This window comes from Mixophyes fleayi, chromosome 10 (genome assembly GCF_038048845.1).
Source record: "Mixophyes fleayi isolate aMixFle1 chromosome 10, aMixFle1.hap1, whole genome shotgun sequence".
NCBI classification, from domain to species: Eukaryota; Metazoa; Chordata; class Amphibia; order Anura; family Limnodynastidae; genus Mixophyes; species Mixophyes fleayi.
Window position 1 is genome coordinate 92,302,054 of NC_134411.1, and position 22,942 is coordinate 92,324,995.

Genomic DNA, 22,942 nt, shown 5'->3' on the forward strand with positions numbered 1-22,942 from the left:
AGAAAAAAAATCATAAGTGCTTAAAAGCAGAATAACACCTATTTGTAATTAGTGTTTATTTTTATGCTATTTTTCTATAAATGTTCTGCAAAACGCACAGGAATAGTTTATTCTGTGCAGGAAACCTTATTTCCAGAATGGGAGTTCCAATATTTTTTGTTTAAATTGCATAGTGCCTCTAGTGGACATTTATGGTAAAACATGATAACATGCCTGCTTTCATTTACCAAGTGTGAGCGAAGATAACGTGAAATGTTGCGCAAATCTACTTTTGTGGTGGAATAGGTTGTATTGTACAGGTGCGAAGTTCCAGGGATACATTTGCAGAATGAGGCAAATTACCCGATTATTTAACAGGCAGACTAAGCTGACAGCCTACGGTTGGGGGAGGGGGGGGGGATAATTTTGGAGGACGGGGGGTTCAGAATTGTGACCAGGAGAGGTATTTACTGAAATTAATTTTAAAACATGAGAGAATAGTTTTTCTCCGGATTAAAAAGAAAACCTGAGAAGAAAAGCTAGATAGTGAGCTAGAAAATACTTTTTTCTTTTTTTTACAAAATAAATGATCAGACTCCTTAAAACAAAAATAGAAACCTCACAAGAGGATCGGAAAGCAGATATGAAACAACTTGGTGACTGTGTGTCTGATCTAGAAGAGGGAGTTCAATCTACCATGTGGACACAGGTTAACACCGATGCTACGATTTATGATTTATAACAGCAAGCTACAATGCTGGCAGAAAATGCCAAAAAACCAAGACTAAAAGAGATAGTAGAAGAGGTAATGGCTGGGGATTTAGATCCATATTTAGAATACCTCTTTGGTTGCCGATAGGGCAGCACGGTGGCTCAGTGGTTGGCACGTCTGCCTGACAGCACTTGGGTCATGAGTTCAATTAGGGACATATCTGTGTAAAGATTGTATGTTCTCTCAGTGTTTTCCTCCAAGTGCTCTGGTTTCATCCGTCTTTTTTTTTATCCGAGACCCTTATAGGAAAATAGCCACTCCACATCTTGTTTAGAGGACATTGCCCAGGTAGTTTAAACCCTCACTATATTCTTTTTTGCAATAGGTACTAAATATAAGAGATCCTTATATGTAGTCTTGAAATAAATTATTTGTGAATAGATTTAGGATTGGAAGGTTTTGGGGTGTTTATAGATGATGCACTTCTCAATATATATATATATACACACACACACACACACACACACCCCTTTATAAAATGATATAGTTTCCTTGCTTTGTCTGCTCAAGGCTGTAGAGGAAGCAGTCAAAGACGCTCGATCCTCCTTATTTGGTGGCGCTGTCCAAAGCTTCAGCATTTGCACGTCTTGAATCTCAGAGATCAATTTTCCTAGAGAACCCTGATACTTGGTTTTAGGAGACTCTACTCTTGGAATACAAAGATTGTGGATGCGTCTGATTATTCACAATTGAAATGCTGTTATGTTGTCTGATAGCCCAGGCTTCGAAAAATCCTCTGCTTCCTACATTTTTAAGCCATGGACTTGATTTGACTATACATATATACATTTAATATATATATATATATATATATATATATATATATATATATATATATATTATTTTTTCCCCCTAAACACTGGTTGAGACCTTCATTGGCAAAGGTCTTACAATACTGATATGTTATTTGTATTGTGTCTGTATTATGTATGATGGTATGATGATCAATATTTTGTATGGATTGTTTTTTACCTTCAATAAACTTCATAAAAAAGAACTAGCAGCAGTTCTGGATGCGTGCCAGGTTGTGTTGTACATAGGGAGGATGGAATTAAGGGGAATACGAGAGTTTTAGACAACTATACTTGTTTAGTTCTAGATAAGTGCTTTATTTACACCAGAAGGCAGAAGAAAATAAAATGAATCAATGGGTTTAGAAGTTTACGAAAATTATTTTGCATTATTTTCTAATCTCTCTTCATATGTACTGTATACATAGTGAAAAAGGCTGGGGAAAAACTTGAATGCTCAAGTACTGCTCTCTACACTGTCAAATGCTACCTGGAGTTATTTTTCTTTTTCTTTTTTTTGTGTTAAAAACATCAGTTTGCTATTTGTAAGGTCTGATTATAGCAGGGAAGAAATTGAAGCCACAACACTGGGCCTGATTAATTAAATATGTGTCTTACCTCTGTGTCTGCACCAGAGATGGATATGGTAAAGCCTGTCTGCTGACAGCGACAAACTAATGGGCATCTGTAATTTCAATTCATTACTCTCTTTCTGAATTAAATCCCTCTCACCCGTTGCTAGAGCTGTACGTGATCAATGTCATTTGTTGTTTCAGTGATGAAATGGTTTATTTCGTTTGTTACGTTTTGTTTTGCAAATTAAGCCGTGATTGTTTGACGCTGAGAAAGCCTGCACAGAATCGTGTAGTAATAATATAACTAAATGGGTGAGACTATCCAATTTAGTATATATTAAAAAAAAAGCATTGGAACAAATAGTTGTTGTAGCTATCAATATATTTCATAGTTCCCATGGTCCTTCCTTTCATTTACCAATCACTGATCCTTATATGCTGAAAGAGATGTGTTACAAAGCGGAAATTTGTCTGCAAATTTGTCCGTAGATGAGTCTATGAATGTGCCCAACAGAGAACGCAGGAAGCTGTGGTAAAATTACTTTTTTTAATTTTCTACATTGGACACATCCCTCGGAATGTGCACCGCCAGAAAACAGTGTCCTAGCCTTACCTTCACCCATTTAGACATGCGAAATTGGGGCAAAATAAGCCACGCCCCCAATTCACCATGATCCACCCACTTTTAAGTGAAACCCCACCCACTTTATGTAAGCCCAGATTTTAGCAGTGCATTACATTGGGCGATCAGAGGCAGGAATTAACATCAAACTAATTATCGGCCCATGGTCAGGGGCTATCAGGACCGGTATTAAAAGATTGACTATCACCTCCCACCTCATCGACCAATAAGGAGCTGCCCTTACATTCCGAGGGTTATTGAAAGGGGGACGAACCCTTTAAAGCAAACCTGTCCTACTTCCTACTTAATCCCATTTGAACATAGTGGCAATAAAACTACATAAAACATACCTACTGGCATATCTTACAGGTCTCCATCTGACTTCTCTCTGTGACTATTATTACAAATGAAGGGCACATTCAGACATAATGGCTAGATCAGCATAAGATCTGTATATGGCCTTGGTGACTCTCTCCTTTTTTAAAGCATCAATTTGATTAAATAATAAAATCCTACGAGTCTATGCGAGTCAGTACATAAGTTCTGCATGACGGGGCTGGGAGTTCTGACAAACGTTGGTGATTTTGTTTTAGAAATCCACTTACTGTTCTGCTCAGCTAACTAGTATTTGATTTAACAGGGCCATTAAGAAAAATTATTCTGTAGGAAGAGCGGGATAGCACCAGGTTACTACTACAATTTATGACTCGATTTTAAAAAGTCATATTAGGTACCTGAAAAGGAAAGAGGAGGGGGCACGCTTTTTATTCAGAGTTCATGAGACAAGCTTTAAGAGTTCTGAGTTTCATACCCACTGTACATGCAGTCCCTAAAATATGGACGTTGTGCTTAAATTGAAATGGGGTGTAAACCGAACAGAATTATTTTCAATAGTTGCCTTATACATGTAATTATAATACATTGTAGTTATGATACAACATACCGTGTGTTTGTATATGTGTGTATGTATGTCTAAAGATGTGTGTGTATGTATATGTATGTATGTATGTATGTATCAGTGTAGCGGCGATTAAAAAAATCACCCGCCAGAGTAAAGTGCCTATTGATAAAGGTCCCTTAATCTTGTTCCTGTGTTTAAGCAAGTAACATTTAATGCTGTGTGTGTTATATTGCTACACAATTTACTTTTTCCTCCTTTGTGAATACAGACAAACAAAAACCCTGCATATATAGAAGATTAGCTTTCTGTTTTACCTGCTACTGTTATGTTCCCTAGATTACCATTCAGCAGTCCAAAATTGTATCACTTTAATTTCTCCTGCTCTTTTTATTTACTTGCAAAGACATTTGTGGACTAGATGTGCTATCTTTAGCAGTCCATTTTTCAGCTTCAATCTTTGCTAACCTGATTTCCTTATTTATGCACATTACTACATTCTGCGTATTTCCATGATTAATCTTCAGTCCCATTTTAGTTTTACCTATTTTTTTTTTACTTTAGCACCTCCATTATTTCCTTATTTAACCACATTGCCAATGTTTGCTAGACGTTGTGTTGCTGTGTGGTGTACTTTTAACAGTTTTTATTTCAAAAATTTTAAAAACGATTTGATCTCCGAGTACACTTTCCCAGTCTACAAACATTATACTTATAACCAAGCGCTTAACAGGGAATATTTAAGCGTTCACAACAGTCCCTGTCCTGAGGACCTTAAAATCTCTATTACCTATTCCTACTTACTCTAAAATAAAAGCACAGAAAAGTAATACAGTAGCCTTAGAGTACTGACAGATTAATACTCCAGATTGTTACCAATATTAGAATTTTTCTGAGATTTATGTGACTTGCATCCTTGTGCTGGTCATGGAACACTTCAGGGACTCCTATGTGAGAATAAATTACAGTAATATATACATTAACTTATAAATATTCTAGGTATTCCACTCTCTGCACATGACGGTGCCTTCCAGTTTTTGTTTAGAAATATATTACACCACGCCTAGGAGTCCCATAGTGTGAATTGAAAAACCAGGACTGCCTACGTCCAAGGATGGCAACTGTCTGTTACAAATATATGTTAGGTTCAAGACCTAGATTGTCCAGACCGATGTTAATTGCCTGGAGCAGGTTTGCAACCTGTAAGATATTTAGAAATTGCAGTGTTTTGATTTAGAAACAGTCTATATAGCAACTGTGGTATGAGAAAATCACAGATTTATGTGACTTTTGTAAGTTAAATTGCATTGACTCCTTGTCTAAAGAAATATCACATCCTGATATGATATCGGACATTTCGGTGCCTGGTCGGATCTGGGGGCTGGGCTATCCCTGACATGTGTCAGAATCTGTATAGAAGAAGCTTTGTTTTACCATGTAATGTATCATTTCCATCTGTAACTTCTGGATGATCACCAGTACCTCAAACTGGTGTGGAAAAGTCCTTGTCAGGACTCTTGAGCAATAAACCATCACTGCTTGAAAGTCTGGAGGTACCTGCCAGCCCATAGCAGAGAGACCTTACAGGAGCTATACCAGCGACCCCAGAAGTGAGCGGTTCTGGGTGCCAAAAAGGAGCCCTGTTGTGGCAGCTGAATTCTACTGCAACTATTGCGCTGTTGGCATTCGCAGTCGGCGAGTGTCTGATAGCAAAGTGATACCATTAGGAGTGCTCCGTAACAGTCGGTTACTGACACTGAGAAGGAAACCAAGGTAAACTGGGCAGGAAGAACATCCCTCCATTCCTCCTTCCCCCTACAGACCAGGTGGTGAAGTAAGCCCATCCGGTCACAGATATTTATTAGCTCAAGAAGTCCCGTATAAGGACCGTTATGCACTAGTTAGTGGGGCTAGTGATCTCCAGAAGCTCAGATGGTATGATACAATTAGAATACAGCTCTTATATACTGTTTCTGACACAGATGTTGGCATGGGGTAGCCCAGCCCTTTGATCCTAGCTTGCACCACAAAGCCAGAGATATTACATTCAATGTTGAGCATCAGGATCTAATATATAGCTGGATTTAAACGCATTTTAAACTTGACACAAATTTACATCAATCTGTGATTTCCTAAATTACTTGCTGTTGGGTTTCCTTTTGGTCTAAGACACAGGCTGGAAATCTAACGACCCCCACCTGTGCATTCAGGTAAAGGATGTGTTTGTCACTCACAGATGAAAATGCCTAATTATCATGGGACTCCCTTTAGAAAAGTTACAAAAAACAACATGGCACATCACCACATTTCCAATACAAAAATACAACACAATATCAAAAATCAGTACATTTACAATGATATACAGCAGCACACTGCGTCACTAATTGAAATACATTTATACAATAAGTTATTTCTATGTGATCCAGCCACAGAGACCATTAGTGCTTTATCTGCCTGTGTGCTGTACAGACTATTTCATCACTACAGGTGGAAACTTGGATTGGTCCGGGCCGTCGTCATGGATACGGCATAGGCCTTGTTTTCCATCAATGAAGCCTCAATTCATCACATTAACGTCGCCCTGTCACATATTGTCGATCAGTTTGGCTTACAGGGCAAGACCTTGATGCGTTTAACATTACTTCCATTTACCCAGTAAAGCAGTGTGACCACAGGGAATCCTCTATGCTATTGCATTAACAAAAAGGCAAAGGAGGCCTCATTGAATAGCACAAAAATCTGTGTTTATTTCGCATCTTCCAGAGAGGTGAATCGCCCGCGCCCATTCCCTGCTCCCGCTTTCCATTTTTCTTAATATTAGGAGCTGATAAGACAGCGTGTCAGCGGTCTACGTACCGGGTGATCGCTCAGCTGTACAAATTGAAAGTGTTGAAATGCATGTGATAGAAAAGCCGGTATTTACAGGTGCAGAACCCTATTGACTTTTAGATTTGTGCATTTACTCTCGGGTTCCTGCTATTAACATCTCCAAGGTCTGTACTTGGCTATTTTCTAGGCATCTATAGATCATTGCTTGACAAGCAGCCTGCAAATTAACCGTTACACTCCCTGAGATCAATGCATCACTCCTTGTCGCTACGCGTAACGATTCATTTGTTTCAGAAACTCTACTTTTCGGCATTTTACCCATAGTAATTAAAGCTTTATTCAGTCAATTTTTTTCTACCTTCATTATTTAGTTATGATATCAATACAGACGATTAGTACAGGTAACTAGAAAAATGCCTTTTGTAACCAACATGTTCTGCACTGGTAACTCTACCTGATCCTGATATTGCCATAAATAATAGGTTGTTGTTGTTATTATGCATAGATTTAGTATAAGTAGTTTTATCTCTTTCTAAGAAAATAATAATGCACATTACTTACTATTTTATTTGTCTATGGTCAGATTGCGTTTGAGTTTCCGCTTCCATATCCTTTTACGCCTCTTGAAGCAGAAGGAGGCTCAAGTGTCAGATCTAGGTACGGATGTAAGCGTGCGCTTTTTTTTATTCGTGGGCAAGCACAAAACAAATTTGCATATCTTACACTAAGAAAACAGGCGTTTTCAGTGTCCGCTCGAATGTATGAACGAATGTGAAGTATATTCTCTTTGTCATAGTTTTGGCATGAATAAAGTGTGTCCTAGGGGTTTATTTATGACCCTTCGTTTTTTTGACTTGATACTTTTCAATCCTTATCTCCTTGATAAGGATTGAAAAGTAACGGCTATGTATTAAAAAACTTCTCAGGGACAGCAGTGCCGATAGACTGCTGTCCCTGAGAAGTGACTCACCTGATCATCGCAGTCTTTTCTCAAGTTAAAAGGCTGCGGTGATCTTCTCTTTTTTTTTCCCTTTTTTGTTAGTGCGCATGCGCCGACTGAAGAAGTTGGTGCATGCGCACTAGCATACTGGACGGCAAACTGCAGGATGATTGACAGGGAGGGATCACATGATCCCTCCACACATGCGCTGCCCAGCTCTGCTCTTCAGAGCAGAGCTGGACAGCACGAAAGTTTTCAGATATGTTAATGTACGCCAGCTTCAGATGGCGCCAGCTTCAGATGGCGTACATTAACATGTAAAAAAAGAGAAAAGTTTCTCTAAATAGTCTTTCATACATAGCGGTTCTGAGCACTTTCCATACACTGTTATGGGGAGTGCTCAGAAAAACGATAGCAAATGCAAAGCAGCAGATATCTGAGATATCTGCTGCGATGCTTCAATAGTACATAGTGATTTCACGGTAAACCCCCGAAAAATGCTTGGTAAATAGACCCCCTAATGAGGCCGCTGTAGTGAAAGATATCATCTTTTGATGGCTAGTGATATTTTTCCCAGCTGTTTTATACCTTTGATCAGGGGTAGAACAGTGCACTATGGCAAATTTGGGTAAAGACCCAGCGATAACGTTCTGGCCCCCTAGCCCACCGCTCTTCTCTCAACCTGCAAATTGCAGGTCCACAAGCATTTCTGTGTGTGTGCAAGAATATTGCAAATTTTACTACATATACAGTACTGTTTTTTTTAAAATTGGTGAACAAGCCAATTCTGAAGACTTGTAACTAGACACAGCCTTAGAACCAGCAAAATCAAGACATGATTAATATGGATAACGCTAAAAAGATAAAAAGATAATTCTACTGATAAATTAAGAACCAACCGTTAATAATTGGACCAAAACCTTTAATCATCTCTCAAGTCACAAGAAAGTGCGACGTATTTCAATCACCCTTCAACAACTTTGTGATGTGGAGCCATTGTGCCTGCATTCTTTATCAAGTGAAACATTTGCTAAAATTAGAGTGTTCTGCAAAATTTAAATTGCTATGTACAATGGGAAATGGATTCAAATTACAGAACACTTCAAATTATTCTGAAAGCTTTGATATTTTTTAGATCATTCTTTTGTAGTTTGAGCAACATATTGAAGTTTTTCTTTTTTTTGTCATTTTTTGGGGAGTAGAACGAAGCTCATTTGAGAAGTTTTTTGCAAGTATAGAGTAGGAAGAGTGGAAAACATGTTTGAACTGTATTTTCAGTGTATGCAAAACTAAAAAACATTGTTATTAAGAATATTACGTACTGTGCACATGAATGACACCACACCGGGTGTTCCCACGAGACACCAGGAAAGAAATATAGTTTGGCAGTGCTGCCTAGATCACACAATGAAGTTATTGTGCCGTTCCGTATAAAGTTTGTTTCTTATTGATGCCGTACAAGGGGAGATTGGTTTTGTAGAAAAGGCTCTTTACAGAAATGCACAATATGGCTGTAAATAGTTTTGTGTAACTAAACTTCACGCCCCTCCCAGAACTAGGTCTGTGCAGTACAAACCTTTCTGCACCATGGTCTCAACATATAGAGCCTGATTCATTAAGGAACGCAAAAGGCGATACTGCCGTGTTTTGCGTAAAATTGATCTGCGCATGCCCAGAACCGGAATATACAATAGAGAACGCAGCAGCGCCCAATTCATCGCAAAAGTCCCTTACTACAGACTCCAAGTTCATGGGTGGAACACACGAGCGAACTGGGCGTAAGCGCGTAGTCAATGTACAGTAAGGGCGTGCCAAGCTCAGCGCACACAGCAGCGTTCCATTCAAGCTTTGGGCATCTCAAAGGTACGTATTTGTCAGTCTTATCACTTGCACCAACTACAGGTTGGGTGTAAGTACCGATTACTAGTGATGACTACACGTATGCATGCTAGAGCATGTGTTTGCAATTATTAAATACTTTTTTTTTCTTTCTTCTGTGTGTTCTTTTGGGACTTTATATTCCACATATGTATTGGACGTATCCTGCAGTATATTGTCTGTTAGACCAGAGCGTATGGAGACCCATAGTCAATAAGTGATGTATCTTCAGATCTGCTCCCTGTTGAATATGGACATGTGTGTCTGTCCAATTCAAGTGGGTGTTAAACCCCCCACCCCCTCCCCACAATTTATGTTCGTTTTGCGTGCCTTAATGAATCCGTCCCATAATGGTTCCCATGATGACTATTGAATGCGCTTTGGTCTCATGGTCTCCTTTCCATCCTACAAGTCTTAGCGTTCTAGAACACTCTACTACTACAGTTGCTAAAGCCACCCTTGTGTGTTCTTTAGAAGCCCTGGCTGTCACAATAGCACACATCTATGGAACCCCGTGTCTGGTCGTTCTAAAGGCCGAGACCCAGTTCTACAGGGTTACTGGATGCTGCAGTGAAGCAGGGACGGACCCAGACATTTGCCCTACCCGGGGCGATTTTAAGGGGGGGGGGGGGGATTTAGGCCCCGCCCCCTTTCTGTGTTCTAAGGCTGCCGGCAGCTGCACAGTATGTGCAGGTCCGTTCAGCAGTGAAAGTGTGCTGTCCCGCTGCTCTGATTGTGTTTAAAACACAATCAGAGCAGCCGGGCAGCATACTGTCACTGCTGAACGGACCTGCACAGTGTGCAGCTGTCGGCAGCAAGTCCCTGGTAGGGGGGGCGATAGCCCCGATCGCCCCCCCCCCCCCTGGATCCGCCACTGAAGTGAAGGGGGAGGGAGGGCAATGTTAATTTTATGTTTATTGTATTCTCTATCACAGCAAGTGGCTAAAATATGGTCAGGGGAACCAGGACTGTTAATGTGGGATATGGTGGGCATTATATTGTGAGGTACAGGCTGCGGTGCCAGTGCTAACATTAGACAAACCTACTCCTCCTCCTCCTCCATGTCTGTGAATGGCTGGGAGTGTCTGAGTTGCACAGGATGCCACCACCACCTCCCGCCTGCTAAGGTAAGAAGTAGCAGGGGGTAGAGGCGCAACGTCCAGAGGGGAGTGCCACTTTGGAAGAGGGGGGAGAGCGAGACATTTCTGAGGAGTGTGGGGTGCCAAGAATCTGCTGGCACATAGCCAGTAAGTTATGTGTGGTGTTTCAGAGCTGTTGATGTGTATGGCACATGTCTGCTATTTTATCTGGCCAATTTGCAGCTAGGTGCAAATTTTTCCTGGGTGCAGATTATGCAGCCAAACAAACTATGTTGACCTGTAAAGGGTCCAAATGCAAACTTTTTATTAGCCTGCAGGGCACATGCATACTGCATAATTCTATTTTCAGACTGCACATTGGATTAGCCCCCTCACCACTCTAAACCACAGTGCACGTTTTAAGTCCCCCCCCACCCCACTTACTGCTTTTCCAGGTGTAAATCTTGCACCCAGCAGCTGGAACGGAGACGGGTGCCTTGACGTGTGCTGGGGGAACCATTTAAGTGCCTTAGTATCCTGTCTGTTGTGGATGTGTTCTTTAAGGGAATCAATAACCCCTATTCCAAGTGCTGGGAAATATGCTTCAACATGAAGGAAATACAGTCCAGGCTTTGTGCAACTGAGTAACTACCACAATGGCAGCCCATTCAGGTGTTACCCCCCCCTCCCCCCCCCTTCCCCTCCAAAAAAAACAACAATTCTGCTGTGGACCCAGTGCCAGTGACTGATAATTACCCCCGATACCGTGCTGGAAAATCTCCAATGTGTATAAGAGCAAAGGATTAAAAAAGAAAGAATGTCTATATGAAGAAAGAGATGCAGGGAAATTTGGGGTAAAATGGGCCGCTGAGAAGAATGTTCCTGTAAGGTGCTCATGCTAAGCTACTGAAAACAGGATGAATTCTAAAAGGGTGCTAGAAGTGGTTGAATGTAGTTGGTAATACATGTCCTCTCTGTAAGAGGCATAAACTACAGCCATAAACACATAAAATAGCATTACAAGCCTGGTAATCGCCTCTGCAGATTGTTCAACTTATAACACATTTCTAGGCAACAATTATACCTGCTGAGCCCAGTGAGGTCTCTTAGACATTGAACAAACCCCTCATTATGTGGCTCCATTAGAAAGCGGAGGGATTACACTGCAGAGAACACCGGTTGTTCTGAGTGTTCCGTACTGTAACTGTGGGTTCCACGGAACCGTACAGCTTACACGTTGTGCTCAGGATACTGCATGCTCTCACTCGTCGCTGGCCTAGTTTTAAAAGGTCGTTATTTCCTCAAGGTCAATGCTTATCAATTAAACACTAATAATTCACTCGCACAAATTTTACTACAAAAGCTATTTTAATTCTGTGCCAGAAAATCACAGTAGAAACTATTCAATCAAAATTTGATTGTCGATGTAAAAATGTTCCCTGAGGGCCTCTAAATTTAAGTGGGGCCAAGACAAGTCAATACAATCTATTTATGCTACATTACAGTTACTATATTCTGAAGGTGTAGCCTTATTTTAATAACTAAAGGTTTTTTTTTCCCTCCGATTTATGCTTTCTTATTTGTGCAGAGCATAACATTTTCATTTTTATTTTAGGCTTTTCTGCGGCTGTGACCTGTGTTTGTAACCCATCAGTCTTTTCATATCCGCACAATAGTTAGTTCAGAGTCTGACAGGCGTCGCTAGTGCGGAAATAAGTGGGATTAAAACAAATAGCATATGAATAGTAGTTCTATCTTTTCATTATCGTCAGTATGCTGTGCATGCTTTATTTATTGGCTGTGCCGATAGTGCGATAGGTTACATATATTTAAGCAAGTTAGTATTATGTCTTGCCAACTTTCCATGCTTTTGTGCATACAAGACCACTGCGTAATTATTAGTATGCATCAGGGCTGAATCTTGGCTGCGTCATGCCAGGCTGACTACCCTTCTCCAACGGTCACGCTTATGACTTTTGGCACATTTCATTAGACTGTGAATGAGTACTATTTTTCGCATCTGTCCAAATCTGAGGTGTAATATTTCAGTTTGTTTCACTGTGCGTATGCAGTAAACATGGAATTTTGAACTCTACACAGGTTGTAGCCCCCCTATGTCTGGAGAGGTGGATCAGGTGGGGGTGTATGTGCCTCCTTGTGGCCAAGTTGGAGTAGAACGCCTCTTTACGTATGCCTATTAGCAGGCGTATATGTTGCATGTGCTCAACTCCTGGTGCACAAGAAGGCATATTAGTATATCAATGAGTTTCATTGATACACTTTATGAATAAACCTCATTGACTCAATCAAGTTCAATGACAACCCACCTGGGGTCTGTACGCAAGTAGCCAATCAGTGTGGCTTTCTCAAACTCTAGGTGTTATGTTCAGGATGCACTTGGTCTAGATTGGCAAGGACCTAGCAAGGCACGGAGTCTAACAGCCCCTGGTTTTCCCCAAGAACCACCTAGCTGCTAGGGAACTGCAGGTCGCAGTCCTTGGTTTGGCCCCTAGACACGAGCGAGATAGGTGAAACTGACAATACAAGGAGTAGAAGTGTTGATACCTTTTGAGAGGGTTGTGGTATTCACTGGTGAGCAGGCAAGGACTAGCAGAACGGAGCAGGCGGGGTGCTGGATACGGACCGGAGGTACGCAAGGAGGATGACAGGTGGGCGGTTGTGTAGTCAAGCTGGTTGGTACACAGTTCAGATAACCGCGGTGCAATGGATGGAGCAGGAGAGCCTTTGGTTAAACGAGCCAGGTCGGTACACAGTTCAGATGTTTGCGGTGCAGTGGATTAAGCAGGAGAGTAGTTGGTTAACACGCCAAGTCGGTACACGGTTTAGATGCGGAGACCTCACGGAGGAATAATACAGGACTCAAAGCACAACGGCACAGAGGGCAGCTACAGAGAGCTCCAGGAACACAAGAGGAGTCAGGAGGATAACCTGTTGATCTGACACAGGTATGATGTCAGATCCTCTCTTTTATTTTGGATTCCCCGCCGCATAGTCACATGATGTTCCTAATCGCAACCCAGGCTAGCGACTGACAGGTGCTGGAGGAAATATAGTAGAGCACTCTTACACTAGGTAATCCGAGTGAAGCCACACTATTTACTTGCAGACAAGCCCCCAGCCCCAAATGTAGGACTTTTAATATGGCGACTGTGTGGATTTTCCTTTGTACAATGCGTATGCTTTGTATTAACTTCACTGTACACTCCCACTGATTAGCAGAGTTTTCAGACCCAGGAAGTGTTACATACAGAATAGTGTATCTTGTCAACGAGAACAGTTTTGGAGGAAAAAAAAACTGTCAACAAAGGTTAATTATTTTTTTGAGATTTTGATCTTGTGTTTTTTTTAAGGACCGGAAGAAAACGAAGAACTCTCCAGTCTCTAAGTTCAGAATAATTAATCAGCACCCCTTTCCTTTCTGAGCTAATCCTTGCTTTTTTTTAATTTAACAATTGAGGTGTATGCTGAATGAGACAGCTTCCTTCCAAATTCTGATTGTCCTCATTACTGTTGACAAGTTCATTCTCCTAACGCTGTGTTAGTATATCATTACTTTACATTATCATAGCTTTTCATAGCCTTGTCTTGGGGATAATTGCACTTCTGACATTTTAATTAGTCTCAGTATTCTACCATAGCGGGTAGGTGCCGATGGTTTGCCAGTTGTGCAGCGTTTGTCTGACTACTGCAATCAATCTAGTGGCCTGTCCTCTTTCTAACTTTGCAAGGTCAGTCTTGGATCACAATTCACTATACTTCTTCTCCTGCATAAATCTTTCTGTGAATATAAAAAAATAATGGATGATAATTCTGTATCAAACACAGGCACGACTGTGTATTGCTTAGATCTTAAATACACAGTTTCTTGTGACCTTTACTTGTCTGCGATGCTCGATCTCTGCACATTTGCAGATAGTGGAATATTACTCATTGTGTGAAACTTCTCATCTAATACAATGAGGTTTCTAAGGACACCAGGTTGCGGACTTGCTTTGCTGCTGCGTGGTTAGATCTGACCTTGTTGTTTTTTTTATTCAGGACCATTAAACGCTCAGTCTTGTGGCTGTCGCATTTTCTGACGTTGCTCATAAACTAATTTTGAAGCTTTATAAACAGCGAGATGCAGATAGAGGGCTTAATAATGACAAAATGTGATTACATCTCATGGAGGAGAGTGGGGGATTAAATTGGTTTATCTGGTTGGTGCGCAAACTGTTTTCTGTGTATTAGTCACCTTGTGAAGGGCGTACGCAAGCACAAATAAAGTTGCAAATTCCATTAATTAAATTAAATGTTAATCAACTGCAGGCATGCTGCTAGCTAAGTAGACGAAGTCATGTGTGCATGAGTAACGGAATCCTGAAAACAGGAGCTGTTGGGGGTGCGTGAGGACTGGAGTTAAGAAACGCTGAGCTAGAGCAATGGTTTTTTAATGGTAGAAAGGTTGGTTGTTATAAGGCACTCACCGATTACCTGCATGTACCCAACTGTTGGGAACTACAAGTGCCAGTGTTGCCCTGCCAACCACTGGTTTGTTTAGACTCTGGGGGTCATTCACAAAAATACAACTTGTGCATCACATTCGTGCGCTGCATATATTGCGCAGGACCGCGCCAACGCAGATGAAAACGGGAATGATATTCATGATCCATTTGTCCCCCTCAGAATGTGGGGGAGACTCCCGAATTTGGGGTAGCTCTCCCGGGCTCCCAGAAAAGCAGACCCTACTCCCAGATCCCGCCCACCTCCTAGTGAAGTGGGAGGACAGGTCCCACAATGAGGCGATTAGCCACAAATCACATCATTTTTGGCCCCGCCCCCTCGGAGCGATGACACGATTGCAAAGAGTACATAAAAATCCGTAATGCCGAATATCCATAGAATCAATATGTAATTAAAAGAAATACACTCACTGTTTGTATATTGCTAATCATTTTCACAATCCTGTTTAGCAATATACAAATGGTAAGTTTATTATTTTTAATTACATATTGATTTTAAGGATATACTGCGCTGTGGAGATTTAAGTACTCTTTTCAGAACAAAGATTGCTTCTACATACTGGCAACGACGGATATCAGTTATGTATAAAGTTCTGTTTATTCATCATGTAGACGAGGGCATCCTTTCAAAGTTCACTCTATACACTTACTGGTTGCAGTGACTACTTCGATTCCTCTCTTTATATTTGAGAACCACTTTATCAGCCGTTCAAGAGTGACCACAGAAACCATTATGGGAGGGTGTTTAAAGGTTTGATTACACCTGAGTGGGAATGCAAATAAAGGGCTTGATGCTTAGTTGGGCGTATGTCCGTTTACTTAGCGTAAAAGTCTGAAAATGTATTATTGAATATAATTGCGCATATAAATTTGTGCACATCTGAGACTTGCGCCTCCATAAGACTCGAGAGGCGCTACAAGGGATGGAAGGGTCGGTCCAGCGTATGCCTCTGAAGCAGACCAGCACTGAAACGTTTATATGCCTACTACGTATCATATATCTATCTATCTAATATATGATCATACATGCCATATCTATTACACATGTTAGAGGGCAGGTGCAAGTACACTATGGTGCTGATGGCCAATACTAGCTAGCCGCTTCTGATTGGCTGATTGCGGATTCACCTCTGCAGCCGATAGGTCCCTTCTACATTAATTGTTCTTATGTTGTAGGAGTTTATGGGCATATTTAAAAAATAATTTCTGCTGTATTATATCAAGCGTAATACAAAATATGTGTTTTTGCTGTCAAAACAAATGTTAACAAACTTTTCTTGTGCTGATGACCTGGTTGTGTGTATTCCTATGACAATATCAGTGGCACCACAGAGCACAACTTTTTGCAGTCTTAGGCTGGTTACACACTACAGAAAATTTCTCCCTATGCGATATCTTTAACGATTTTAACAACGATAGAAAAAAGAAAAGTCCCAATCAGCAGCCGATTCCTGTGTACACACTAGACTAGGTACACACACTAGGTAAATCGTGTAAAACGCTTACACGATTTACCTTCAGATCTGTGTTCTTCATCTGTCATAACCATCGGCTGAAAAGATGGTGACTCTGCACACTCCATAGAGATCTATGGACACTGCCGGTCCTGAGTGCATACACACCGCAGGATTGGAACAACATTATTCCATGGTTGAATGTCATTTTTAGTCCGGTTGAAAAATCACATGAAACAATACGATGTACTTTGGAATGATGATCGTTCATCGGTGCAGCATACACATTAATCAGAAATTGGGTCTAACGATCGTTTATCGTGTGATTGGCCCGATAATCGGCTGAAAACACTGTAGTGTGTACTCAGCCTAAAGAGGTAATTAGGCGAGTTTGCATAAGCAAGTTCTTACAGAATACACAAAGCCGAGTACTTTGCATAACAGGACACAAGATGGCCTATTGAGACACCCCCTCCCTTTGTACATCAACCCCTGTGACTGGTTTCTTGCATGTCCTTCAGAAGTCTAGACTTAAGCTAGGTACACACTACAGAATTTTCCACCAACTTTTTATGCCGAGCGATTTTACATGCGATCGATGTTCCGATCGCTCGGTCCAGGGACTGCATACACACTAGCCTTGTTTAGGACGATAAAGGGAAGAGCGGACGTCCCTTTAGCAACTTTTTACAGCCATGTTGTCGTGAGCAATGACTGTAATTTCGTACTCCCTGTTGTGGATCGGTCGGAAGTTTATACACCCTACACAGCGGAAACGAGATTGGAACGAAAATATTAAACGATACGACCAACCAAATGAGGCGACAATCGTCCATTTGGGCAGACTTTCCACCATCGTGTCACTGCACACACTGACCCGACTTTTGAACGAGCGGTCGAATGACGGCTGATTTAGCCAATTATTGGATGAAAACTGTGTAGTGTGTACCCAGCTTTTGACAGTTTGTGCATTAGAGAAAAAAAATTCCCAATAAGCAAGGGCTCAATTTTTTTTTTATCTTGTATAGTTTTAAAAAGTTCCTGTACAGCTCATACATTGAAGATGGTGGCTAGTAGCATCTTTCTATAAAACATTTTACATTTTGTAGCTCTTTAATGCCCAACTGAAAACAACATATTCAGAACTCGGTGTAAGACCTCTGCAGGGTTCATTTATAGAGCTGCATGTGGTGGTTCTGACACGCTGCTTTATGAATGAAAAGTATTTTCAATCTATGGCTTTATTGTGATACAGCGAGGTCATTTTTTTGTGTAGGAAAAATACATACCACTGGTTGTGTTTACAATATCCCTCTGTTGGGGTCCAAGTTCGCAGCTATATGTAAGTCGTGTACATAGATTAATCAGCAACAAACGTTTTTGTAATATCCCAAAAGAATCGCATATATCAACAAATATGAGATATATATATATCTATATCTATATATATCTATATATATATATATATATATATATATATATATATATATCTCTATATCTATATATATATATAATTTATTATATTAGTGCGGAAATGGTCCACTTGTTCCAGATCGAAATCCCTTACTCCTGTCTACCTGCTTCCATATTAAACAATTTTCAACTCGCAAATTCTCAATTTTTTTTTTCAGATATTTTTTTTTTTTTTTTGCTGGTTGCATTTGAGATTTTCCGTTCGTGTTCGAAGTTTGCTGTTAGCATTAACATTTTTCTTTTTAGTATATTTTGTTATTATTATCTTTTATTTATAAGGTGCCACAAGACTTACATAGGGGGTTAGGTTGGGTACACACTACAGAAAATTTCTCCTGATGCAAAATCTTTAACGATTTTAACAACGATAAAAAAAAAGAAAAGTTCCGATCAGCAGCCGATTCATGTGTATACACTAGACGCGTTTTACACGATTTACCTTCAGATCTGTTCTCATCATCTATCATAACCATCTGCTGAAAAGATGGTGACTCTGCACACATCATAGAGAGCTATTGACACTGCCGGTCCTGAGCGCATACACACTGCAGAATTGGAACGACATTGTTCCATCGTTGAACGAGATTTTTAATCCGGTTTACAAATCAAATGAAACAATGCGATGTCTTGTGAAGTGATTGATAATCGTTCACCGTTGGAGCGTACACACTAATGCAATATCGTCTGAAAACACTGTAGTGTGTACCCAGTCTTAGAACGTACAACAATATTACATAAGTGCGTACAAATAAGAACAATGGGCCTGATTCATTAAGGAAAGTTAAGCAAAAGTAAGCACGTAAGGCAAAACCATGTTGCGTTGTAGGGGGGAGGTAAATTTAACATGTGATGGTAGATTTATAGTTGGGGTAGGGCATGTCCTAGATCAACTTTAAATTTCAGTGTACAAGTAAGCTATCAAGTATTTGTGTGCTACATGAAAAAACACAGTATTTTCCTTGTGTGCAAAATAATAAACTCATTTGCACCCCTTTCATTGCAACATGGTTTTATCCACAAAATTGAGTAAGAAAACTTACTCAATATTTTGCTTAAATTTCCTTAAGGAATCAGGCCCAATGAGTGTAGATAAGCAAGATAATAAATGCATGGATGCAATTAGCAGAACAAATAGCATGGCATACAAGAACAATTGAGAATAAAACTATACAGGGACAGAGAGGAGGATGGGGAGACATGAGACATAGGGTGTCTGCACCCTACGTCTCCTGCCGCTGCCCCGAAGAGCTGACATTCTAAAGGGAGTGGAACAAGAGAGACAAAAGGAGAAAATGGGAACAATAGACATAATGTGGATCATAATGATGCGGTGGTTTGCAAGATGGGACAATTATGGTTCAGATGCACAAAAAAAAATATGTTTTCACATTTGTTTTGAATACTACTGTGCCCACCCCTAGTTATACCTTTGCAATTAAGCCCATGGACATGTTGGCTGATCCCAATATGTTGTTATTTTCCATATATTTTGATTGTTCTGCCTTTTCTGCAGGATTATGAAAATACAAAATGAACATGTATTGGCCTGTATTATAATTAAGAAAGTGATATATCTTGATACAATGAGAACTAGTTCAGACATCAATAAAATATGTATGAAATTGAATATCTTTTCTATTTATACAGCGATAGGGATCAACATAACTGGGTGTATTGTGTATACAATGGAGACGTTTCCAGATACATAAGGAAGTAGCTTTTCCCTGCGGTATCATTGAAAGCCTCCGTACAGTATTTATGTAATATATAAATGTAAAATATTCGTCTTCAGTAATATACACACGATATCCGTGCGTTTTTCAGGCTTCATTTTGCAAATTTTGGCAGTTGAGGCACAGGGAGAATGTTAGATCATTGCAACGCGTTTTGCATTTTTTCTTCATGTCTGACAATCACCAGCAGCTCAGCTGAATAGAACATTAACCTCTATCCTGAGAATAACCATGAGAAAAAAGAATGCAATTCTGCTTAAAAAGCAGAGTGAGAAATCACATCACAAGGATAGAAAACCTTTTGATATGTCCTTATATTTAAAAAATAGGTGTATGACAGTTTATATCTGAAACCCGTAGTGTTGCTTTAATGTAAGATTTGAAGAAAGAGCTTTTTTTTTTTTTAGATTCCTAGAAAACTGTAAATCCTGCTGCCTGCAGAAATCCGTCAGATTCCTGAAGAGGTTTGATGCTAAAATGTTTCCCTTTGTTCCCGCAGGTTCTGGTTTTTACCATTGCCAGAGATGACGATTGCATCCCAGGATTTCAACAGAAGATTTTCTACGTTGAGCAGCCGGTGGAATTTTTGGTAGACCAGCTCGTTCTGAATGGTAGGGACTTGTAATCTTTTCTTTATGATGCTGTCTGGATATAAAATATTCTGGAGTTTTAGAGTTGGCCAGAAGTTGAACAATGGAAGTTGACACCCATCTATGGACTTAGGAAGACTTCTGTTAAGCGATTTGTTATAGGTGTTGGGTTTAACTTGCTAAAATATACCGGATATCATTCTTGGAACCCAAATCTCAACCAGTGTTTGACTACTATTATTATTACTAATATTATTACTTTTTATTTATATACTGCCAGATTATTATGCAAAAATTGTGCCAATGTTCCTACCACAGGCACACACAGGTCAATTTAGTTAATGCTAATTAACTTACAAGTATGCTTTTCGACCGTGGAAGGAAACGAGAATAGGGAGGAAATCCGCATGGAAAGGTGTTGGGGTGGGAACATACAATCACAGCACATATAGGTCCTAGATAGAGAGATAGGTTCAGATACGAACCCAGGGGAAGTAGAAATAACATAATTTGTATAATGGTATTGAAATACAACAGGGTATACAACAATCAATGGGTTATTTCCAATTTAATGTTATCAATTACTAATCATATTCCAGGGACTTTCTCATTCTCTATTTTGTTTTTTATAGCAGGAACCAAACATACGGTACACAGAATGATACACAGACCATATACACTAAGATACATTGTAGCACTACATAATGGAGACAGAGGGACCTGTACGATTTGTATAAACACACTGCTACATATTTATATAGATACTTTGACACACATTAACAGGCTTTCATTTTGCACCGATATATTTCGCTGAGCACAGAAAATATTTTATATATTTTACAAATAGGGTTTATGTCTCTTTTCATTGCTTTGGTTGAATGTATCAATAGGAGGTGGAGATTCAGTTCCGTTACTACGGTAATAGATGCGCATTACTACAGCTAATACGGTCATTTCAATGCTGATTTTTGCTCGCAGCTCACTGATCCGCGAACGGAGACCCGTGTTAAAATTACAATACGAGCGGTAATGATGCGCACCCCGCGTTGTTCACGTGGGGAATTGAATCTCCCCCGGAGAGTCTTACTTTGAGAACAAGAATATATCACCCATCAAAATTATTTATGTGCGGTCTCCCAACACAGTGCCTGAAATGCAAATACTATTTAGCCTCATTATTATCGGTCCACTGAGGACCAAAGCATCGCCTTGTGTCATCAATGTCTGCATAGTAACATTACTGCTTGTGCCGAGTGACTGCGCTTTCTATACAATGCAAACTGTCGTTTACTCAGCTGAGATGGTCTTGGGACAGCCTTTGTGTTATTGGCGTAAATTATAAAGAAAATCTATGACCTATGAAGGAGAGCTGTGGTGTAATGGAGTCAAAATGCTAGTTTAAGTAGTGGTTTCCAAACAACATGAATTTTCAACAAAACAGGGGTCAAGAAGCATTTGAAACTACTGCACAATATGCAAATAAGAAGCATTTGAAACTACTGCACAATATGCAAATAAGAAGCATTTGAAACTACTGCACAATATGCAAATAAGGGACTCCAGAAGATCAAAACTACTGAGATATCCCATTTACCTGATCATCAAGAAGGCGGGGCAACGACATCACCAAACCCCACCCATCTCCGTTTAATCACCACCCCACTGCCACTATCTGTTTGCTGAGGTGGGTGGATCTTTACCACGCTATACAGAACATGTCCAGCGCATCTTGCGGCTGGTAACCGCTCTCTGGGAGAATTGTCCGCTCTCTCGCGAGTCCAGGATGTGTCCCCCCCCGTCCCCCCCCTAATTCAGGAGTCTCGTAGACATTCCGGGAGAGTAGACAAATATTTTCAAATGTTATATTTTCAGTAACTTGATATACATGTGATTAATGCAAAGCAGTCAGTCACATAGAGAATGATTTGTGTGTACACTTCCGTTTCCCTTTTTAATGTATCATACTCTGGAACATTTGTACAAATGCCATTATAAATCTGCAAATTGCTATTGATTATTTGTAGGCAGAAAGCTGACAATAATCCAACACGCTGTTTTTCTGTTTTTCCCAAAGCGGGTTTCACTGGATCAGAAAACGAAATCAACAGTGTTTTGTCTAATAAAAGCATCTACAGCCAGCCACTGATCCTCCCACTACCAGCGCAATAAACTCACCGGCAAACAACAGACGAGTCCTTGGGGCTTTATATATATATATATTTTTTTATATCTTTGTGAAATAGAAATGTAAAAGGTTCACAAAGTGGCTTAAATCCTATTGTTAGCTGAGGATACAACCATAATATGTTCAAATAAAAATCCAATCAGCGGCCTTTTGTGATATTACCTGAGCTTTAAAATATAATATAAAAATGACTGCCATGTGCCCCAGAGGATGCTAAATAGATTGGCTATCAGCGGAAGAACCAAAATGGGGACGTAAAATGTTATATATTCAATATTTCACCATTTGTATAGGAAATATATATTACTTTGTATACCGACCGAAAGAGGATAAGAGATGACTGTGACTGAGCTAGATCTTAGAATTAAAAGCAGCATTGGTTTTTGTAGAGCGAGGGAGAGCATGCTTGCCTATAGTTTGGACTCCGAGAGTATTCCCCGAAATTCTTATCTCCCGGAGTCTCTTCCAGGGTGTTCAAGGAGAATAGGCAGGTATGCATATCATCAGCACATTTCATTGGCTGCTTAGCTACAGGTTGGTTCTAACCCCACCCACTTCGAATCCGATTACAGACTTCAAGGGGAAAAATCAAAAGCCGCCTACTTTTGGCAAGTTATATCT

General features: G+C 40.1%; 1 protein-coding gene across 2 annotated transcripts in view; it reads left to right on the plus strand.

Moving 5' to 3' along the window:
* The window catches only part of CDH13 (cadherin 13), a 651,169-nt gene that overhangs the window by 240,737 nt on the left and 387,490 nt on the right, over positions 1 to 22,942 (plus strand). For both annotated transcript variants that reach the window (XM_075189159.1, XM_075189158.1), the window contains exon 2: positions 20,046 to 20,157. In XM_075189159.1, coding sequence (XP_075045260.1) covers positions 20,046 to 20,157 — 112 coding nt within the window. The remainder of the gene's footprint in view (positions 1 to 20,045; positions 20,158 to 22,942) is intronic.